The following is a 17,408-nucleotide window of genomic DNA, read 5'->3' on the forward strand; positions in this document are numbered from 1 at the left end:
ATATAAAATATAACAATCGTTATTTCGTATATCGCTAACTCGTTATAAAAATCTATTTAGAATAGCGGATTAGTCTGTTCTGACGCTCTGTCGAACATTCTAATATGGCATTTGGCAACAATTTTTTGTTGGAATGACGCGATATGCTGCTATTCTCAGCTACCTTCACAGTTCACAGTTGCCAAACGAGTCTTTGAATTATAGTCTTATTTTTTACTTAATTAACCATACGTGGCCTTATTCAATTTTTCTATTAAAATAATTTCAACCCTAATTTGAATGATTGAGATATTTACAAGTAAAAAAAAAAAACACAGGAGTATATCTATCGAAGTTGGATTAGTCAATAGTCATGAACTATTTTCTAAAGTTAGGAAAGGCATACTCAAAAAAGTTTGGCAGGGCCCCCTGACAAAACTTTAAATTACATTTTTATCCTCTGCTGAACCTTATCATTTTCTCGCCTCAATAAATACGCTATCCCATATCTCTATTCTGTCGCCGCCTCTTCTCTCTCTTCCAAAACTTCTTACCTGTGTTTTCTAGGGTTAGGGTTTCCCATATCTCTCTTTCCTCTCCACCTCTCGGATCAAGATGATGCAACAAGGAGCTGGAGGACAGGCGCCCTCCGCCGGTTCGGCTCCGCCTCAGGGCGTGGCGCCGCCGCAGTGGGGCGCGATTCCTCCGCCCATACCAACTCAGTACCAACAACCACATCCTCAGGCGATGTGGGGCCAACAACCTTCTCAGATCCCCCCTCCTTCCCTTCCTCAGCAATACGGTGTTGCAGTGCCTCCACAAGCTGCAGCTTCTCCATCTGTCGGGCCCGAAGAGGTTAGAACCCTCTGGATTGGAGATCTCCAGTACTGGATGGACGATAATTACATCTACAGCTGTTTTGCTCAGACCGGCGAGGTAAGAAAGGCGATCTTACTTTTGTTGGGTTATTTATTATTTTTCCGTGTCTCATTTTCTTTCTTTCAAGGTTTCTTATATCGTGTTATGGATTTTCTTGAGAGCCGACCTCCAATTCTTTAGATCATATCTAATAGCACATAATAAACTGAATTGTTGAAGAGGCGTGAGGAAATTTTGAACTTTAATTTCTTGAAAGAAAGATAGATTTCTTGAATTTCTTTTTACTTTCTAATGCTTTGTTACCATAAAACTACAGCTCCAATCTGTTAAACTAATTCGTGACAAGACAACTGGCCAGCTTCAGGGTTATGGGTTCATTGAATTCGCAACCAAGGCAACAGCAGAACGGGTCCTACAATCTTATAATGGTCAAATTATGCCCAACACTGAGTTGCCCTTCAGACTCAATTGGGCATCGGCTGGAGAAAAGCGGGATGACTCGCCAGATTACACTGTATTTGTTGGGGATCTGGCACCTGATGTTACCGATTACATGCTACAAGAGGCATTTAAAAACAACTATCCCTCTGTTAAAGGTGCCAAGGTTGTGACCGACAAGTTAACAAATCGGTCAAAGGGTTATGGGTTTGTCAGATTTGGTGACGCTACTGAACAGACTCGGGCCATGACCGAGATGAATGGCATGTTCTTATCCACTAGACCTATGCGAATAGGGCCTGCCACAAATAAGAAATCATTGGGCCTTTCTAAAGGTATGATGTACACCCTTTAGTATGTATAAATTAATGTTATGTGATTCTTTTACTGATTTTACTTTTTGATGTGATTATCTATTTTGTTAGCATGAAATGTATTCTCTGCTTGGTTAGCATTTATTTACGGGTCAATATGAAGATATGCGGCATTCATTCATTCATTCATTCAATTCCTGTACAAGTCAATTTCCTTCGTTTGGATTAGTTTTGAATATATAAATGAAATAAGTGAAACTTATAAGGGATTATAATGTTGTATGGGAGCAGGAGGCCAAGAGGCTCTCTTTTAATGAATGAGGAGCCTTCTAAGGAAACTTGACTTCAGCTGAGATGCATATCACCATTTGTAATGCGTGGCCCGGTTAGGTCAGTTGTTATGTTTGTAACATTTGGCCTTTCAGTTTCTTTTGGATTCCAGTACTTTCACACTTAATTTCTTTTACTTTTAAGTATCCTTTTATTTTAAAAGTACCTTTCTCTTTACTTTACCTTTCACATTCATTTATTTTTCCGGAACCTAACTTTCAGATTGTCATTTCTTCATTCCTTGTGTTATGTCCAAATTTCCATAGCAAATGCTAGTTGTATATATTTTAGTGAACCTTTATTTGTTGAGTTACTTTTGTTTATTACCGGGTTGGTTTGTAGACTAAATGTTAGTCGGTAGTTGCCAGTTTATCTTTCTTGTTTGTGTTATATTCCTTTCTTTTTTCTAGCAAGTCTATCATTCCTGCATTTTAGAGTATTCCATCTAGGCTCCACAGTCCAATTTTAAAAGTCGCTGCAATTAGATAGGTTCTAGATGTCTCTATAATTTAAGTGGAAGTTTGAATTTTGACCCTTCAAGTTACAAGATCCACAAACGAGGGAATGACTTCTATTTTTCATTAACACTGCATGTCTTTTCCCTGTAAGTACTACTATAAAAGAACTTCTATGATGTTGATGGAGCAATATACTATATACATAATTTGAACTGTTTTTGATGCAATGATATGGCATAAATATAATTTAAGTGGAAGTTTGAATTTTTGACCCTTTACATAAGGAAAAAGATTGACAAATAGGGTGACTTTTCTTTATCATTACACACTGCATGTCCTTTCCCTCCTTCGTGCCAGGTAAATTACTAGTAAGTACTACAATAAAAGAACTTTGTCTATACTGTAATGATATGGCATGAATATACTTCAAGCTGTTGCTGAAATGATACATAAATATAATTCAAACCTTTCTACCCGGTTAGTTGACAAGGCAGAGATCCTTTTCTCTTGAAGACAATTCTCAACCTGTTCATAAAGAGGGTTTGAATGCTATGCGCTGTTTCGTGGTAAGGCGGTATTAAGTTTGATGTGAGATAACTAGAATCTTATTTACACATGTTATTTGATGGAATATACATTGCAACTATTGCACGGAAAATAAGACAAATATTATTAACTTCACAGCTTTGATTCCTGAAAAATGTTTTTGTCCAACTATGACAATTGCTGATCTGTTCATCGCATTTTATCATCCTTTTCAGATGGTACTGCTACACCTCAGACTCCAACTGATCCGACAAACACAACAGTGTGTGATTACTTCCTTGTATAATTTTTTAATATGCCCATGTGGTGGTAACGATGCAGCTGCTGATGAAAATGATGTTATTATGTAATTGCAGTTATTTGTAGGCGGGATAGACATGAATATAAATGAAGAGCATCTTAGGCAGGTATTCAGCACGTATGGTGAGCTCGTCAGTGTTAAGATTCCTGCTGGAAAGAAATGCGCCTTCGTCCAGTTTTCCAACAGGTTTGTTTTATTGAATAACTTAGTTAATATATAGTGTAATACTTCACAGAAAAATGCTCAATTTTTTTTTTTGTGATTGGGTTCAGGGCGTGTGCAGAGGAAGCCCTTCTGATGCTTCAAGGGACAAGCATAGGAGGCCAGAGCATTCGTCTTTCTTGGGGCCGCTCTCCCACAACCAAGCAGGTCTGTATTTGCATTTTTTTTTTAAGTATTATTGGGGTAATGCGATGTCCTGCTGCAGAGACTTCACCATGCCAATAAAGTTGACGAAACATCATATTCCCAGTACTATCTTTAGTTCCGTCCCTTGGTTCCAATTAAAGTTGCATTTGCTTCACATCCAAATTTATCACCTCTGTTGCTAATGAGGGAAGTGAAGGGGATAGCTGGTTTTTGTAAACTAGGACAGTAGTAGTATTGTATATATCCTGAAATTAGCTGGGTTTTGATGATGTTATTAAGATGCACAGTATTTCTATGCATGTGATCTTTTGATACTTGGGTTTGATTATCTAAAAATTATGTGTGCTTGTGCATGGAAAATGATACTTTGTTGATACATAGGTATGTATAGTTGACATAAATTTGGAAATAAAATTGGACCATAAATTCTTGTATGCCCCCCATGGAAAAAATACGGTCTTTGGATGAATGACATTGATATAAATTTTCCGGTTAATTTATCTGGGTATTTGGTTTTGGCATATGCATGCATTTGTATGCGATTAGTAAGTAACATAATTTATTTATAAACTTAAAATCTTCTTATCTTGTGGATATTTCATTTTGAACATGAATTTTCTGCCAATTCTGTCATCTACCTTTGGTAAATTATCTTGAAAAATTGTGAGCTAGCGAATGGGAAATGTATACTGATTTGTTTTTGAAATCTGACAGCCACAACATGATGCGAGTCAATGGGCTGGGGGATACTATGGAGGCTATGGCCAGGGTTATGATGCCTATGGCTACTCACAAGCACCGCAAGATCCAAACATGTATGCTGCTTATGGTGGAGGTGCATATCCTGGATATGCTAACTATGGCCAACAGCAGCAGCAGCAGCAACCACAGCAGGTAAAATAGTTAATAATCCTTAATATGCACCAATGGAAGAACATTCATGCATCCTCGATAAGATATTAATATATAGTAATCACTTTTTTGTACAGCTTAAATGGTTAGATTATTTCATGTCCATGCCATCCAAAGATGTTAAAATCCAATTTCCTGGGTCATAGTTTAATTTAATGAAACCAACTGTGACACAGTGTGAAGTGCTGGGCATGCACAAATAGAGAATTTAATTATGGGGGTAAATTATTACAAAGTCACAGAGCAAAGTTGGTTTCAACGTACAATGCATATATATGGTATATGGTTTATCTTGTCGGGGTGTGCCTGAAAATTTGATAGTTTGCAGGGTTTACAAACAAGGCCTGGATGATTTTTTCATGTTCAACCTGTTTTTTGGACAATTCCATTCTCATTCTTGTGTTTTTGTTTCAACAGTGATTTTATTCTGTTGCTCTGAAGCTGTATGGATGGAGCTACAAAATATATTGATGTGATCCTATGTCACTTGTAATCTTCCATGGCCCTCTATATAGAGTGTGTTGTTATAGATTGATTAGATGTGTTGTGGGCTGTGGTTACCTTGCGAAGTGATTTTTTTTTTTTTTTACTTCAGTTATCGTTTGAGTGTGGTTCATTACAATTACCTGGAGCCTGTACTTTTATGGTTCTGTCAGTTGAATGATATTCATTAGGCGTTCTGTGACATTTATGGTGAGAAGTGTAGCAGATGTGGTGGTTTTATGTTTCTATGATTTCTAAATTCCAGTCCTTATTTTAATTACTCTATTTAAAGTATTTAGATTTCATAATCTTCATGTTTTTTCCAATTGTTTGTGTAGTAATTTTGATTTTTCCGAGTAATTAGATGCCAACATCCAAGGAGAATAAAAGCAGCAACTCCTATGTGCTTGGTTAAAGTTGCTAGATTGAACGTGATTGCTCTGCTTTGACTATTTTTACGAGGCAGATGAGAAGAAACTGTAATAAGCCCCAAAAATTTGAGCACATTGCAAAATAGTGAAAATACCATCGGAAGCGTTAGTCAGTCTACAGATCAACTAAAATAAGCCCGAAAAGGGTTATCGAGGGCTCTGGTGAGGAAAGACGCGATCTAAAATTCTTAAATTCGAATTCTCGAATTTTCAACAAAGAGCAATATCTTTTGTTGGAGGCACGCCGATTTGAGATGATTTCCACATTGTTACAGCTCAGCATCAACGTGTTGTTCCTGTTCCTCCGATAATCATGATGCTCGCATCAGCACAGTCACTAAAAAACAAAGATGAGGATCCACAACGCCACCGGTATGGCAAACAGATTTGAATTTGGACCGTCCTAAGAAATGAACCCAGCGTTATTTCTCATGGCTCTGGATGGAGAATGTACTTGAGAGTATGTTTGGTTGAAGTAAGAATAAGTTATTTTTTAAATGAGGTGTTTGAAACAGCTTGTTTTTTTGTTTGAATGGAGTTAAATAGCTGAAATAGTGAATTCAACTCTTTTTTTGTTTTCTATTAGAATAGTGAATTCAACTCTGTTTTCAAGTTCTACAAAAATTTTCATGACTATTCTTAGACCCAGAAATTATTGCGCGGTACATTTTGACTGAAATTTTTCCAAAAATAAATAAACTTTTTTGAACATATATTTGTACTGAATTAATTTTTGAATTTCTAATTAAGTCGATCTTTAACAGCTGAGCTTTGAGAAAAAGAATAACACAAATTTAGTCCGTGAATTTGTATTTACATCAAACCAAATACGAGCAGAGTAATTTAAAACGGAATAAAATGTAATAAAATGGAATTTAAATCAAACCACATTTTATTCCATGGTACTTAAAACTTCTATTTGAGATAATAACATTAGTCATTTTGTTGGTGTTTGAAAAGCAGAGGAATTTAAAACGGAATTACGAGCTTCTACATTTTATTCCATCTCCGTTAAGTAGCGAGGACCTCGCAGTCTCGCTGCGAGGTGCCATCGCTTTGTTGGTAGTTGAAGTAAATTTTAAGTACTTTGTCGAGAAAAATAAAAAAACTAGTTTACTTCTTTTTCCTTAAAAGTTGACGGACTGATATTTTTTTTTGTAAAGTGTAATGACCAATTTTCAGAAAATATAAGTTGAGGGATGATATTTTTTTTTCTGATTAAAAAAACCAACTTGTTTCTTTGAAAATTACAAAAAAATAAACGCAGTGCAAGAGAAAATGTTTAAGATAAAAATTTAATTTTTCTCTATTCAAAATCTATGCATATTATTATTATGCAAAATAATGTTAAGATAAATTTAGTCCCTTTTCATAAGTTTAAAAACCCACTTATTAAAAAAAAATAACAATCAATTTGATGAAGAGGAGGGATCCATTTACAATATTTGTAAGTTACAACATCTCACAACAATTTGGTTTTGTGATTTTTGAAGTCCAAACAGTCGATCCAAACCGTTCAACACGATATCTATACTAAAATGTGCTTGGAGATAAAATTTTACATTTTTTTGATTTTTTTTAATATTTATTAAGTATTTTACAAAACTATCGTTTTTAGACAATTATGGACCGCTGAAAAGGATAGTTTTGTAAAATATTTAATAAATACTAGAAAAATTAAAAAAATATAAAATTTTATCTTCAAGTACATTTTAATATAGACATCCTGCTAAACAATTTGAACCGACCGTTTAGATTTTTAAAATTGCAACGAATTGTTGTAAGATGCTATAACTTACAAATGTTGTAAGTGGATCCCTCCTCTTTAATGAAATGGAGGTTTGAATATTAAATTGATTTTTTTAAATGAAAAAGAAAACCAAATACGAGCTTTTCTCTCATGGTATTAGGATTATAGAAAACAAAGTTTGACACAACAAATCGGATCATGAATCTCCGACAAAAATACTACCAAAATTTAAGATTCGTTTTATAGAAAATTGATAGGTGGGCAACTAATGCAATTGCAATGTGCATGTCGCTTTTTTAATCTCTGAATCAAGCCAACTATAAATTTTTAAATTTTGTGATAAAATCGCAAAACAAGATAGACGATTTTTTTTTTTTTCAGTTTTCAATATACCCGAAAGTAGAACATTATCACGATGAATCGCCACCTTGTGTGATCCTTTCTTGATGGATGATCCATACAATCCAAGCATGCACACAGTTGGAAAGAAAAAGCGACCATCCAGATCAATCAAGCACCTATCAATTTTAATGGATTACTACTTACCGGGACGAATTGATATTACCTAAGGTAACAGAATATTGTTGTTTATATCTAGACCATCCGATCAGAATCCGCACGAATATTAAAGGAACTGTGCATTTCACCTAGGGCCGGATTGCCCCGAATTCTGATCAGACGGTATGGATCTAAACAACAATATTCTGTTACCTCAGAGGATATGGATTGGGACACCGCAGGAGAAACAGTAAACGGCGCCACCCTGTGAAAAAAGCAGGCACCTTTTCCCTTCTATTTCCTCCTCGCAAATGGCTCGCACGACTAGTGCTAAAAAATAAGAACAAAAGGGTACCCGAGCCGCCATGTCTAAGAGAGAGAGCTCGACCCAATTTCAAATGGCTGATACTAAAACACAAGTGCAAGAAACACTTGGCGAGGCGCTTGTGTTCACGATGCTGTGTATCGTGGGCCTTCAAGTGGAAGTACAAGTCAAGGATGGATCTGTCTACTCTGGCATCTTCCACTCCGCTAATTTCTCTCACGGTTTGTGTTATTTCTTAATTCATGTTTTTGACTATTTTTACGTAGATCCGACCGGAAAGCTACTCACTTGGTCGGTTGACATAAAATCTCTGAGAAATTTTTTTGGAATGCATGGATTTGATGGTTTGCCTCTGAGAAATTGATCTTTTCATATGAATTCGGAGATTTTGGGATTTGATTTGAACCAATTCGATGGTGCTTAATAGTTCTAATTTAAATGATAGCAAATTCATGCCATGGATCATGTTTTCTGGTTCGGTAAAAACTGCTATGGTATCATGCATTTCTGGTCTAAGATGTTGTTTGAAGGAAACTCAATACTTCTGAGTGCAATTTCATTATTAGTTTCAAATCAAGCTGGGAAATAATAAACTAACCATAATGGCAAACTTGATTTGTTAAGCATTAGCATATCTTGTTAACAATACTGTAATACATGAAATAGATAATCATCGTATGTATTAATTATGGTATTGCTAATGTAGTTTGAGTAGTATCAACCTAGGATTATAAGATATTTGTGAACTAACTTTTTATTTTGGTGTAAAAAATTTAAAATTTCTCGAACTACAAATTGGAATGTTCTATGCCAAAAGTAAAAAGTGCTTGTTTTGCACAAGATCAACCAAAAGATCAGCATTTTAATCAACAAGTTCAGTGCATTGATTTTTCAATATCTTTTTCTTCTATGAAAATAAAATCCAATTCTATGATTCGTGATTTGGATCCATGGTTTGCAAAATAGAACAAGATTCGTGGTTTAAATTTGTCATTTGGAATTTGGACTGTGAATTGTAAATCCGAAATAAAAGTGAATTCACAAAAGACTTGTGAATTTGAATTTATACTGGCACAACTCTAAATATATGATGTGCTATAATTATCCTTGTGTGAGTCTTTTTATTCTTTTCCATTCTAATATAAGAAAAACAATGTAACGATGGTTCGTGTGGTTGTGAATATGTGATCAATAGGTGTGGTGTTGAAAAAAGCACGGAAGATTGGCGAAGGGAAGCGTGGCACAAATGTACCTTTAGAATCTTTTCTGGATACGCTTGTGATTCTCTCTCAAGATTTTGTTCAACTAATTGTAAAGGTACGCACCTTGGAGTTTCTGTTTGAAATTTATATGCCATAAAGAATGACTTATGAGTAGTTATAGTTCTGAATTCAGATCTTCTTCTTGTGTTTTTTTTTTTTTTTTTTTTTGTAAACTGTTTCGAGAGGCTCATTTCGACTTAAGATAATGAAATTTATATTAATCAATCCCAAAAGTAAAAGAAATAATGGGAATAAACAAGATTTGGCAATTTCTAAATGGTACCTTATTTGTATTGTGTGGTATATACAGGGACCTGAATAGTAGCTTAGTAGTGCTTGGTTTATTTTAACTTCCTCTCTAAGATTTTACCCTGGAATACAATGGTTTGGATATGACTGATGGCATAAAGCCAGATGGTACTGGTACAAGATGTTCTGCTTCCTTGATGTATGCTGTCATGCAATTGAGAACCTGGTGAGCCAAGGAAACAGCGAATTGCAATATTGAAGTATGTGTATTCCTCTTGATATATTGTGGTTTTAATGATACAGTTTTGTTTATTTTCAAGGATTTTGCACTTACTTCGGAAGGACAAATGAACAATACCAACATGAAAGAAGGAACTCTAAATAAGAGCTTAGCAAATTCAAATCAAGTTGAAAATAAATCTAGAATTTCTAAAGAGAAGGTCTCCAGGTCAGATGTTAAAGTCTCTTCATGCAACGATGCACCGTCGATGAATGGAACTGCACAGAACAAAACTATTGTCAAAGTAAGTTGATCCTTTAATTATATATTAATTGACATATCACAATTTGTTGGAACTCAACGGGGCTCAAGAAAAATTCAATTAAGCCATAGAACAGTAAAGTAGCATTTTAAGACTGGACAGAATAAATAATTTCATTGACCGGCAGTAACTGAATTTCCACTGTTGCTGAACTATCTCGATTCTGCACTGAAGGCACTGAATGAAAATTGTTGATAAGACTAGCAAAGCTAATAAAAGCTTGGTTTCCTGTTTTCTTCATATTATTGGCATTTAAGTATTTTATTATTTTTTTATTGATTTTTCTTTTTTACAGGAATCAAAGCTCAATCCAAGTGCAAGAGCTTTCTCACCATCAATTGCAAAACCTACACCCATGACTACAGTCGTGCCTCCTATTGCAAACTCATTCACTGTACCAAATATAAAAACTGCTGGTACCCCTCCTAATGGAGCATATAACATTGTTCCACACCATCCTTTTGTCTCAGATAAACCTTTTCTGTATAATAACTTCCCTCCTGCCAATGCTGGTGTTGCACCTGCATATCCCCAGCAGGTACTTATTTGATTTTAAATTTAATAAACTTTACCAAGCTTGCCGTGTTACTATGACAAATTCTCTTCGTTAATGTAGATTCTGGGTTGTCAAGCAACAAATGTTTACCCAGTTGGAGTTGCAAGTCAATACCGTCCTGTTCAATTTGCACCCACTTTTATGAATCCAAATGCTCCAGCTGTAAGTTAGTTTAATCTTTACTGATTAGTATTACATTTGCTACTAATTTTCATGTATAATATTTTATTTGCTATTGTTACCCAGTGATTACAAGTATAATTATTAGCAAAATCATGACCATTAGTATTGTTGTAATAAATATTTTTGAAACTGCATTCGGGCTTTATGTTTAGTGTTTTTTTTTTTTTACTTATTTATTCTTTCAAGGAAAATAATGCTACTTTATGTTTGCATAGGTAATGGCTGCAAGAGCAGGTCCAACTATGTGTATGCATCCTATTCCACAGGTAATCCTCTAATTTAACATCCCTTTTAGCAACTTTTTTTAGCATCTTTCTCTTGGTTAATTCATATGCTGTAAAATGAAGGTTGGAATCCAAGGAGCACCTGTTGTTCCTCAAGCTTGGCCCCGTACCATGTTCAACCCATACCCACCTAATGTCCCAAGATTCCAAGGTATTAATGTGCTCACTTACCTGCGAAGATTATATATACAACATTGCATTTGTTCCTTAATGATTATTGGAATTTTCTCGATTTGGGAAAAAGCCTTAAAGATGCATTCTTAATATCAGCCCTTGTTTTATATGTATTGTATGGTCAAGATTATGAATGCAAATGTTCTCCTAAAATAGTAAGCTAACTCAAGCCTAGTTATAAGGAAGAGGAAGTAGGGATATGGGGACGAGGTCAAGGAAAACAAATTATCAATAGATAGAAATACATGTCTAGCAACGGTAGTAAGTAGAGGAAATAATTTAACAAATATATCTATATGAAGACTTTTCTCTTCTTCTTTTTCTTTTTTTCTTTTTCTGGTCCTACATAGATATTGCTATGAACAGAACTTGTTATACAACAGAGATGATTAAACCCCCCTGCTAAATTAAGACAACATACAGTGTCTTTTTTCAGCATCGAAAGTTGTATTTGCAAATTGATCATTTTATTTAAACTCCAGGTGTATCTCCAGTATGTATGACTTCACCTCCTATAATGAATATGGGCTCCCAAATGGTCATACCTGGTCCTATGCCAATTGCACCAACTCTTCGGCCTGTACAACCATTTATGGTTCCTACTGGTGCTAGCACATTTCCAATGAAGTTCTAAGTTCTCCAAGACTCCAATACTAGATGCATTTCCCAATTTTGGAAGAGGCGGTTGGTTCTGCTTTATATTATTTTATTCTTAGTTGTTTTGTGCATTCTTGAAAAAAAAAATCCAATTTTGGTGTTAGAAGTGGTGAGGTTGTTTAAATTCAGAGGGTTTTTGATAAGCTAAAATGTAAAAATATGATGCTAGTTAATTTCTTACCCTCTTTCCTTGAGAGAAGAGAACTGTATGTTCTATGTAGACATGATTGATAGTTTGGTTCAGATAAAAAAATAAAGAAGCTAAAAAAATAGGCCTGTTATCATTTTCTGTTTGTGAACTAGTAATCTGTTTTGGCTATTAGATTCAGTTAATTTTTTTAAAAAGCAGCATCTATCAAATAGTATTCGAGTTTAGTAAGTTTCAGCTGCTTTCCTTTTCTGTTTGGTCGTGTGATATGCAAGGTTTTTATTTATCTGTTGATGCTTGCACGAAAAGGTTTTGCCTCAGTATGATACCCTCCAGTGGGATACTGGTGCTGCATACCAGCATTACAAATTTGAGTATTTTCTGGTCTGCATCGGTACATTCCTTTGGACATTACTGCACGGCACATGTATTGACGTATTATGTCAGTACAAATTTGTGATAAGTTGAACTGTCATGTTTCTGTAGGGCTTGATTTAGAATACATTTGTTCCAAAGAGTTCCAGTTTTCTTTATATTAATGATGATATTGCATGGTTGGGGCTTTGGGCAAACATCTCATTTTTTTTTTAGAAGTTAAAATTGGTAAAATTTACAAATTTCTCAGTTTTTACAGAACTGTTCAAATGGATCTGGTACTGATTTTGCAAAATATAATAATAAGTAGTAGTAAATTCAACAATTGGAGTAGTGGTTATCAGCATCACACTGATTGCACTCGTTTCCAGTAGCGCAAGACTGCTGCATCCCTTTTGAATTTCTCAGTATTCTTGTGTCAGTACGATCTCGAGGATCTGGTACCAATCTTTGTGATTAGAAGTGGATCTTTATGATTTTGCAATTTTCTGGTATGGCATCACTGGAAAAAAAATCATATTTGGGTATTGATCTTGAAATCAGAGGCAATTCTGCATATAGGTAGAGAATTAAGGACTTAATTTAAATTCCGCATAATGCTTTGTCAGACTTGAACAGAAAGAAAAAAGAATTGAATTAATTAGTTTGATCAATATAGCAAGGACTAAGAATTAATTAGTTTGATCAATATAGCAAGGACTAAGGAGGCTTATTCAAATGTTTACAATTTGTAAACTATAAATTTATTGTCTTTTGTATTTTTCTCTAACTTTTTTTATAATTTTGTGTAATTTATAAAATATGTTGTTAAACTAGAGGAGGGTTAAAATGCACCCTTCCTTTTGTGCTCCTAACGTGCACCCTCCTCTCATATCTTCATTTTCAAAGTTCAAATAGTCGATTCGAACCTTCCAATGTGTTCTTCATATTAAAATGTGCTTGGAGACCAAATTTTACATTTTTTGGAAATTTTTTACTATTTTTTCAGAAATTTTTATTAAACAAAACAATAATAAAAAATTCAGCAAAGTGATTATTTTCAAAAATTCTGAAAAAAGAGTAAAAAATTTCCAAAAAATATAAAATTTGGTCTCCAAGCACATTTTAATATGAAGATTACGTTGGAAGGTTCGAATCGACTATTTGAACTTTGAAAATGAAGATATAAGAGGAGGGTGCACGTTAGGAGCACAAAAAGAGGGTGCATTTTAACCCTAAAATTTATTGATTAAAGTGTGTAATTAGGATGTCACTTTATTTTCTAATTATTTATTGTTAATTATAATTACGCCATCTGATTTTAATTTAGGAAGCTGATAACAATACCCACACTACAGTACCCGCACCATAGCTATCATAACTACCCGGGGAATTGCAAAAATTCCAGCAATGAATTTTCTTTTCAAAATATTAATATCTATGAAAGGACGTATTTATAACTATGCATGAAAGTATTTATGCCTATGAGGTGAACATTTTTACGTAAATAATTGTCTCTCTAACCAAATCCCCCGCATCATAAATACCTCTGGAGAACCACTCAAACTACATGGGAGAACCATATACCTTTTTAGAGATGTGTATTTTTTCTCCATACAATCTTGTCTATATTAATGACGATGTATGAAGAATTTTGCGAATCTAAAACGAGGAATGTCTTCTACGCAATTTTATCTTTCAAATGAGATCCATGATGACGTACTTTCGAGTTTGTCGTGCAAATACTTATACATATACTTGTAAGTATTTTTTACATATGATACTGGATGACATCTGAAAGTATTAATATCAAGTATTGCAAGTATTGATACATATGCACTAAAGTATCTAAACTATATGGTCAACTATTTTTGTTAGAGAAAGGTTGATGCAGGGACGATTGGAGAATATTGATCAAGTGATACGGAGTCCCCACTACTTCATTAGAGAATGTTGATGGGGGGATGATTGAGGGACTAAAAACGAGATGATCATAATAAGTTACATATCGAAATTTTAATATCTTATTTTTCAAATGTTAATATTTTATCTTCCAAATATTTATATCTATGAAAGTTGATGCGGGGACGAGCATGGAGACTGAGAAAGGAGAACCATATAATTAGTGAAGATAATAGAAAAGAGTGTTGCAGGGATTTTAAAATAATAATTAGTGAGAACTATATAATTAGTGAGGACTATAGTACATAATTTATCTAAATGCGGTGTGAGAATTTTGAAGATATTGAAGTGAGGGTACTCAGATAATTATTCTTTGATTTAACCTAAAAGTCGAAACTCATGACTTAAATGATAAGTTTCAACCAAACAAAAATAATTCTCAAAACTTAAATTACAAATTTCAACTAAATAAAAACAAATAAAAATGATTTAGACTGACTTAACTTTAAATAACTAAATTAAGCTTTCTTAACTTAAAATTTTCACTGCAGGAGAATAATCAAACTATGCCGCATCAGTACACTATGAATCTGTATCTTTATTTATACTACCAAATTTTTTATAATTTTTTATAAATATTTACTATCTTTTTAGGCAGCTAAAAAATCAATGCTTTTGGATGGTACAAAAATTTTAAATCATATATGATTTTCTTCTTATCCAAACAATTTTTTTTTAATATAAAATTTAATCTTCAAATATACTTTTATACGAAAATTATGTTGAATAATTCGAATCGACTATCTAAAACAAGAGAGATCGGTAAATGACAGTACACACGAACTTCTAATCAAAATTAGACGATCTAGAAAAAATATTATTATCTATAAAATCTATTTCATGATACGACAAACACGTATGACACATTGTTGTCATCACCTCTATAAGAGCACAATCAAACACATCATTAAACCGTTTAGCCATTCTATTCCTCCAACTTTAAAATTCTTTCAAAATACATCTCGTTAAATGATGTTTAAAAATATAACATTTAAAACGTCTGAATTGTTAGATGAGTATTTTAAAACTCGACGAGAGTTTAAAACTGTTGCGAACCATCTACCCAAATACACACACTGTATCCATATTAAAAAGCCCGTATGAACCGGGACTACTAATGAACTGAATTTGAGTAAGATAAGAGTTTAGCCGTGCTTAGTTTGACAAGTTAATAAGTGTGTTAACTTGAGTTGAAAACTCAACTCGTGATCAATTTGAGTTGACTCGTAAATCATTTTGTAACTCGAGTTGTCAGAGAAGCTAGAGAAGCGAGAGAGCAACGACAACTTTATGCTAAGTCTGTGAGAGAGAAAGACTTGGTAATGAGCGAGACACCAGGACTGCGAGAGAAAGGGAAACAAAAGGATTGGGGTTTAGACAAGTTTGCCAATCTGTGGTGGGTTTAGAATTTAGGTGTTAACGTGAGAAAGGGAGAAAGAGAGAGAAGTAGAGAAATTTCAATTTAGATTTTGAAATCTGAGTTGAGCTTGAGTATGTGAAAGAGAGAAAGGGAGTGTACGGAGTTGGAGGTTGGGACGTTGGATCCGGTTGGATATTTGAAATCTTAGAGCATCTACATCCGGAAACTATTAGAGTTTCTAATTTGACGTGACAGTTTCTAATCCAGTTTCAGGGATGTGAGAGAGTTTCTTATTTAGAAACTATGTAGGAAAGTTTCTTATTAAGAAACTGTTTATAAACTTTATGTTGGCCGAATGATTGGCTCAAATTGTTTCTCCTTTTTAATTTGTTGCTGACGTGGCTTAATATAAACTCTAAAATGAGTTTCAGGGATGTGAGAGTTAAAAACTTTAGAGACCATAATTTCTAAAAAGTAGTTAATAGTTATTTAGAAATCCTGTTGAGTTTTAGGGATGTAGATGCTCTTACGTGACCATTTTAATATAACTCGAGTCGAGTTGATTCTAATTGCGATTTTATGTGGTCATTTTAATGTAATTGGAATTGGTAATGAGCAAGTTGGAGTCTACTCGTACTCATTTTATTGAGTTTAACAAGTCAGTCAATTCGAGTAAGTTTTAACTGGAGTTGATAATGAATAAGTTACTAGCGAGCGAATTACGAGCAAGTCACGAATTACAAATTATCTTACGCAGTCCTAACATGAACTATTATTATTGCAGAAGAGAAGGTTGAAATGTCTCCATTTCTTGTACCTCCACTATGCCTTTATCTTTAAAACATTAATAACTCAAAATTTAAATCATAAACATCAAAATAAAACGTGATCTATGTTATTTTCTCCATTGTGCTCATAAAAAATTATCACATTTCGGCTTTATTTTTTTTTGTGAAAAATCGACATCTAGCACTTATTCACATTAGTAAGTTTTTATAAGCTCTTGATGACAACAAAAATAAAGTTGAAATGCCATAATTTCGTACACGTGCATAGATAAAATGATGTAGATCATATCCAATGGTTTTACTTTGACCTTTAAATTTTAATGTGCTATTAATTTTTTTAAAAATAGATGCATATTGGAGGCACAAAAAATGAAAGCATTTGAACATGCCTCACTGCGTAATTACAAACAAATCATGAATTATAAAGCATTTTACGCAGTACTGATATTAACTATTGTTATTGCATATACAATTAAGAAAAACATCTTCATGTATCAATCGACATGCATCTTCACATACTTTATCAAATTCTTCGTCTAATATTTAAAATTTGAATGAGTATTATGTTAAATATATTTTTTAGCCGTCTTGATGACATTTTTCATATTTAATCTCGAGCCCTCGAAATGTGCAGAATTTACACGAAACAGACAAATTTAGACATGTATATAGCGTAAACTAACCACGTGACATTATTAGACAATATTCAAAATTTATGATAATATTAAAACAATATTTTTTATTTGGATTGTACGGTCTAAGATTATACGATATTTTCATATCTTATTTTGGCCATTTGATACTTATTAGAAGCTAAAAAAATTAAGATATCTACGATATATTTCAACCTTATATATTTACGAACTGTAAAGGTAC

General features: G+C 33.7%; 2 protein-coding genes across 3 annotated transcripts; both read left to right on the forward strand.

Annotated features, from left to right (window-relative positions):
- Positions 1 to 435: 435 nt before the first annotated feature.
- RBP45B (RNA-binding (RRM/RBD/RNP motifs) family protein) lies at positions 436 to 5,268 on the forward strand. Its single transcript, XM_078319635.1, has 7 exons — positions 436 to 915; positions 1,175 to 1,631; positions 3,160 to 3,206; positions 3,301 to 3,431; positions 3,518 to 3,614; positions 4,329 to 4,508; positions 4,944 to 5,268. Exons 1-7 carry the CDS (start codon positions 595 to 597, stop codon positions 4,944 to 4,946), a joined length of 1,236 nt encoding a protein of 411 aa, XP_078175761.1. The 5' UTR covers positions 436 to 594; the 3' UTR covers positions 4,947 to 5,268.
- Positions 5,269 to 7,924: 2,656 nt separating this feature from the next.
- Positions 7,925 to 12,212, forward strand: LOC144569339 (uncharacterized). 2 transcript variants are annotated; one of them, XM_078319636.1, is made up of 8 exons: positions 7,927 to 8,234; positions 9,209 to 9,330; positions 9,845 to 10,048; positions 10,362 to 10,604; positions 10,683 to 10,784; positions 11,021 to 11,071; positions 11,153 to 11,240; positions 11,746 to 12,212. In XM_078319636.1, the coding sequence occupies exons 1-8, from the start codon at positions 8,054 to 8,056 to the stop codon at positions 11,895 to 11,897; spliced, it is 1,143 nt and encodes a 380-aa protein (XP_078175762.1). In that variant the 5' UTR covers positions 7,927 to 8,053; the 3' UTR covers positions 11,898 to 12,212. The 2 variants fall into 2 exon arrangements, with proteins under 2 accessions (XP_078175763.1, XP_078175762.1); XM_078319637.1 differs by lacking the exon at positions 10,683 to 10,784 and having other exon boundaries at positions 7,925 to 8,234.
- Positions 12,213 to 17,408: the final 5,196 nt, after the last annotated feature.

The sequence above is a fragment of the Carex rostrata genome, chromosome 18, assembly GCF_964058835.1.
Source record: "Carex rostrata chromosome 18, lpCarRost1.2, whole genome shotgun sequence".
Classification (NCBI taxonomy): Eukaryota; Viridiplantae; Streptophyta; class Magnoliopsida; order Poales; family Cyperaceae; genus Carex; species Carex rostrata.

What these genes read in the sequence shown, in the direction of transcription:
- RBP45B (XM_078319635.1), top strand. Translation starts at nt 595, where the DNA reads ATGATGCAACAAGGAGCTGGAGGACAGGCGCCCTCCGCCGGTTCGGCT. An exon ending in GTTTTGCTCAGACCGGCGAG is followed by an intron (nt 916 to 1,174) that starts GTAAGAAAGGCG and finishes ATAAAACTACAG; the next exon opens with CTCCAATCTGTTAAACTAAT. An exon ending in CTGATCCGACAAACACAACA is followed by an intron (nt 3,207 to 3,300) that starts GTGTGTGATTAC and finishes ATGTAATTGCAG; the next exon opens with TTATTTGTAGGCGGGATAGA.
- LOC144569339 (XM_078319636.1), top strand. Translation starts at nt 8,054, where the DNA reads ATGTCTAAGAGAGAGAGCTCGACCCAATTTCAAATGGCTGATACTAAA. An exon ending in CTCCGCTAATTTCTCTCACG is followed by an intron (nt 8,235 to 9,208) that starts GTTTGTGTTATT and finishes TGTGATCAATAG; the next exon opens with GTGTGGTGTTGAAAAAAGCA. An exon ending in TTGTTCAACTAATTGTAAAG is followed by an intron (nt 9,331 to 9,844) that starts GTACGCACCTTG and finishes TTTATTTTCAAG; the next exon opens with GATTTTGCACTTACTTCGGA.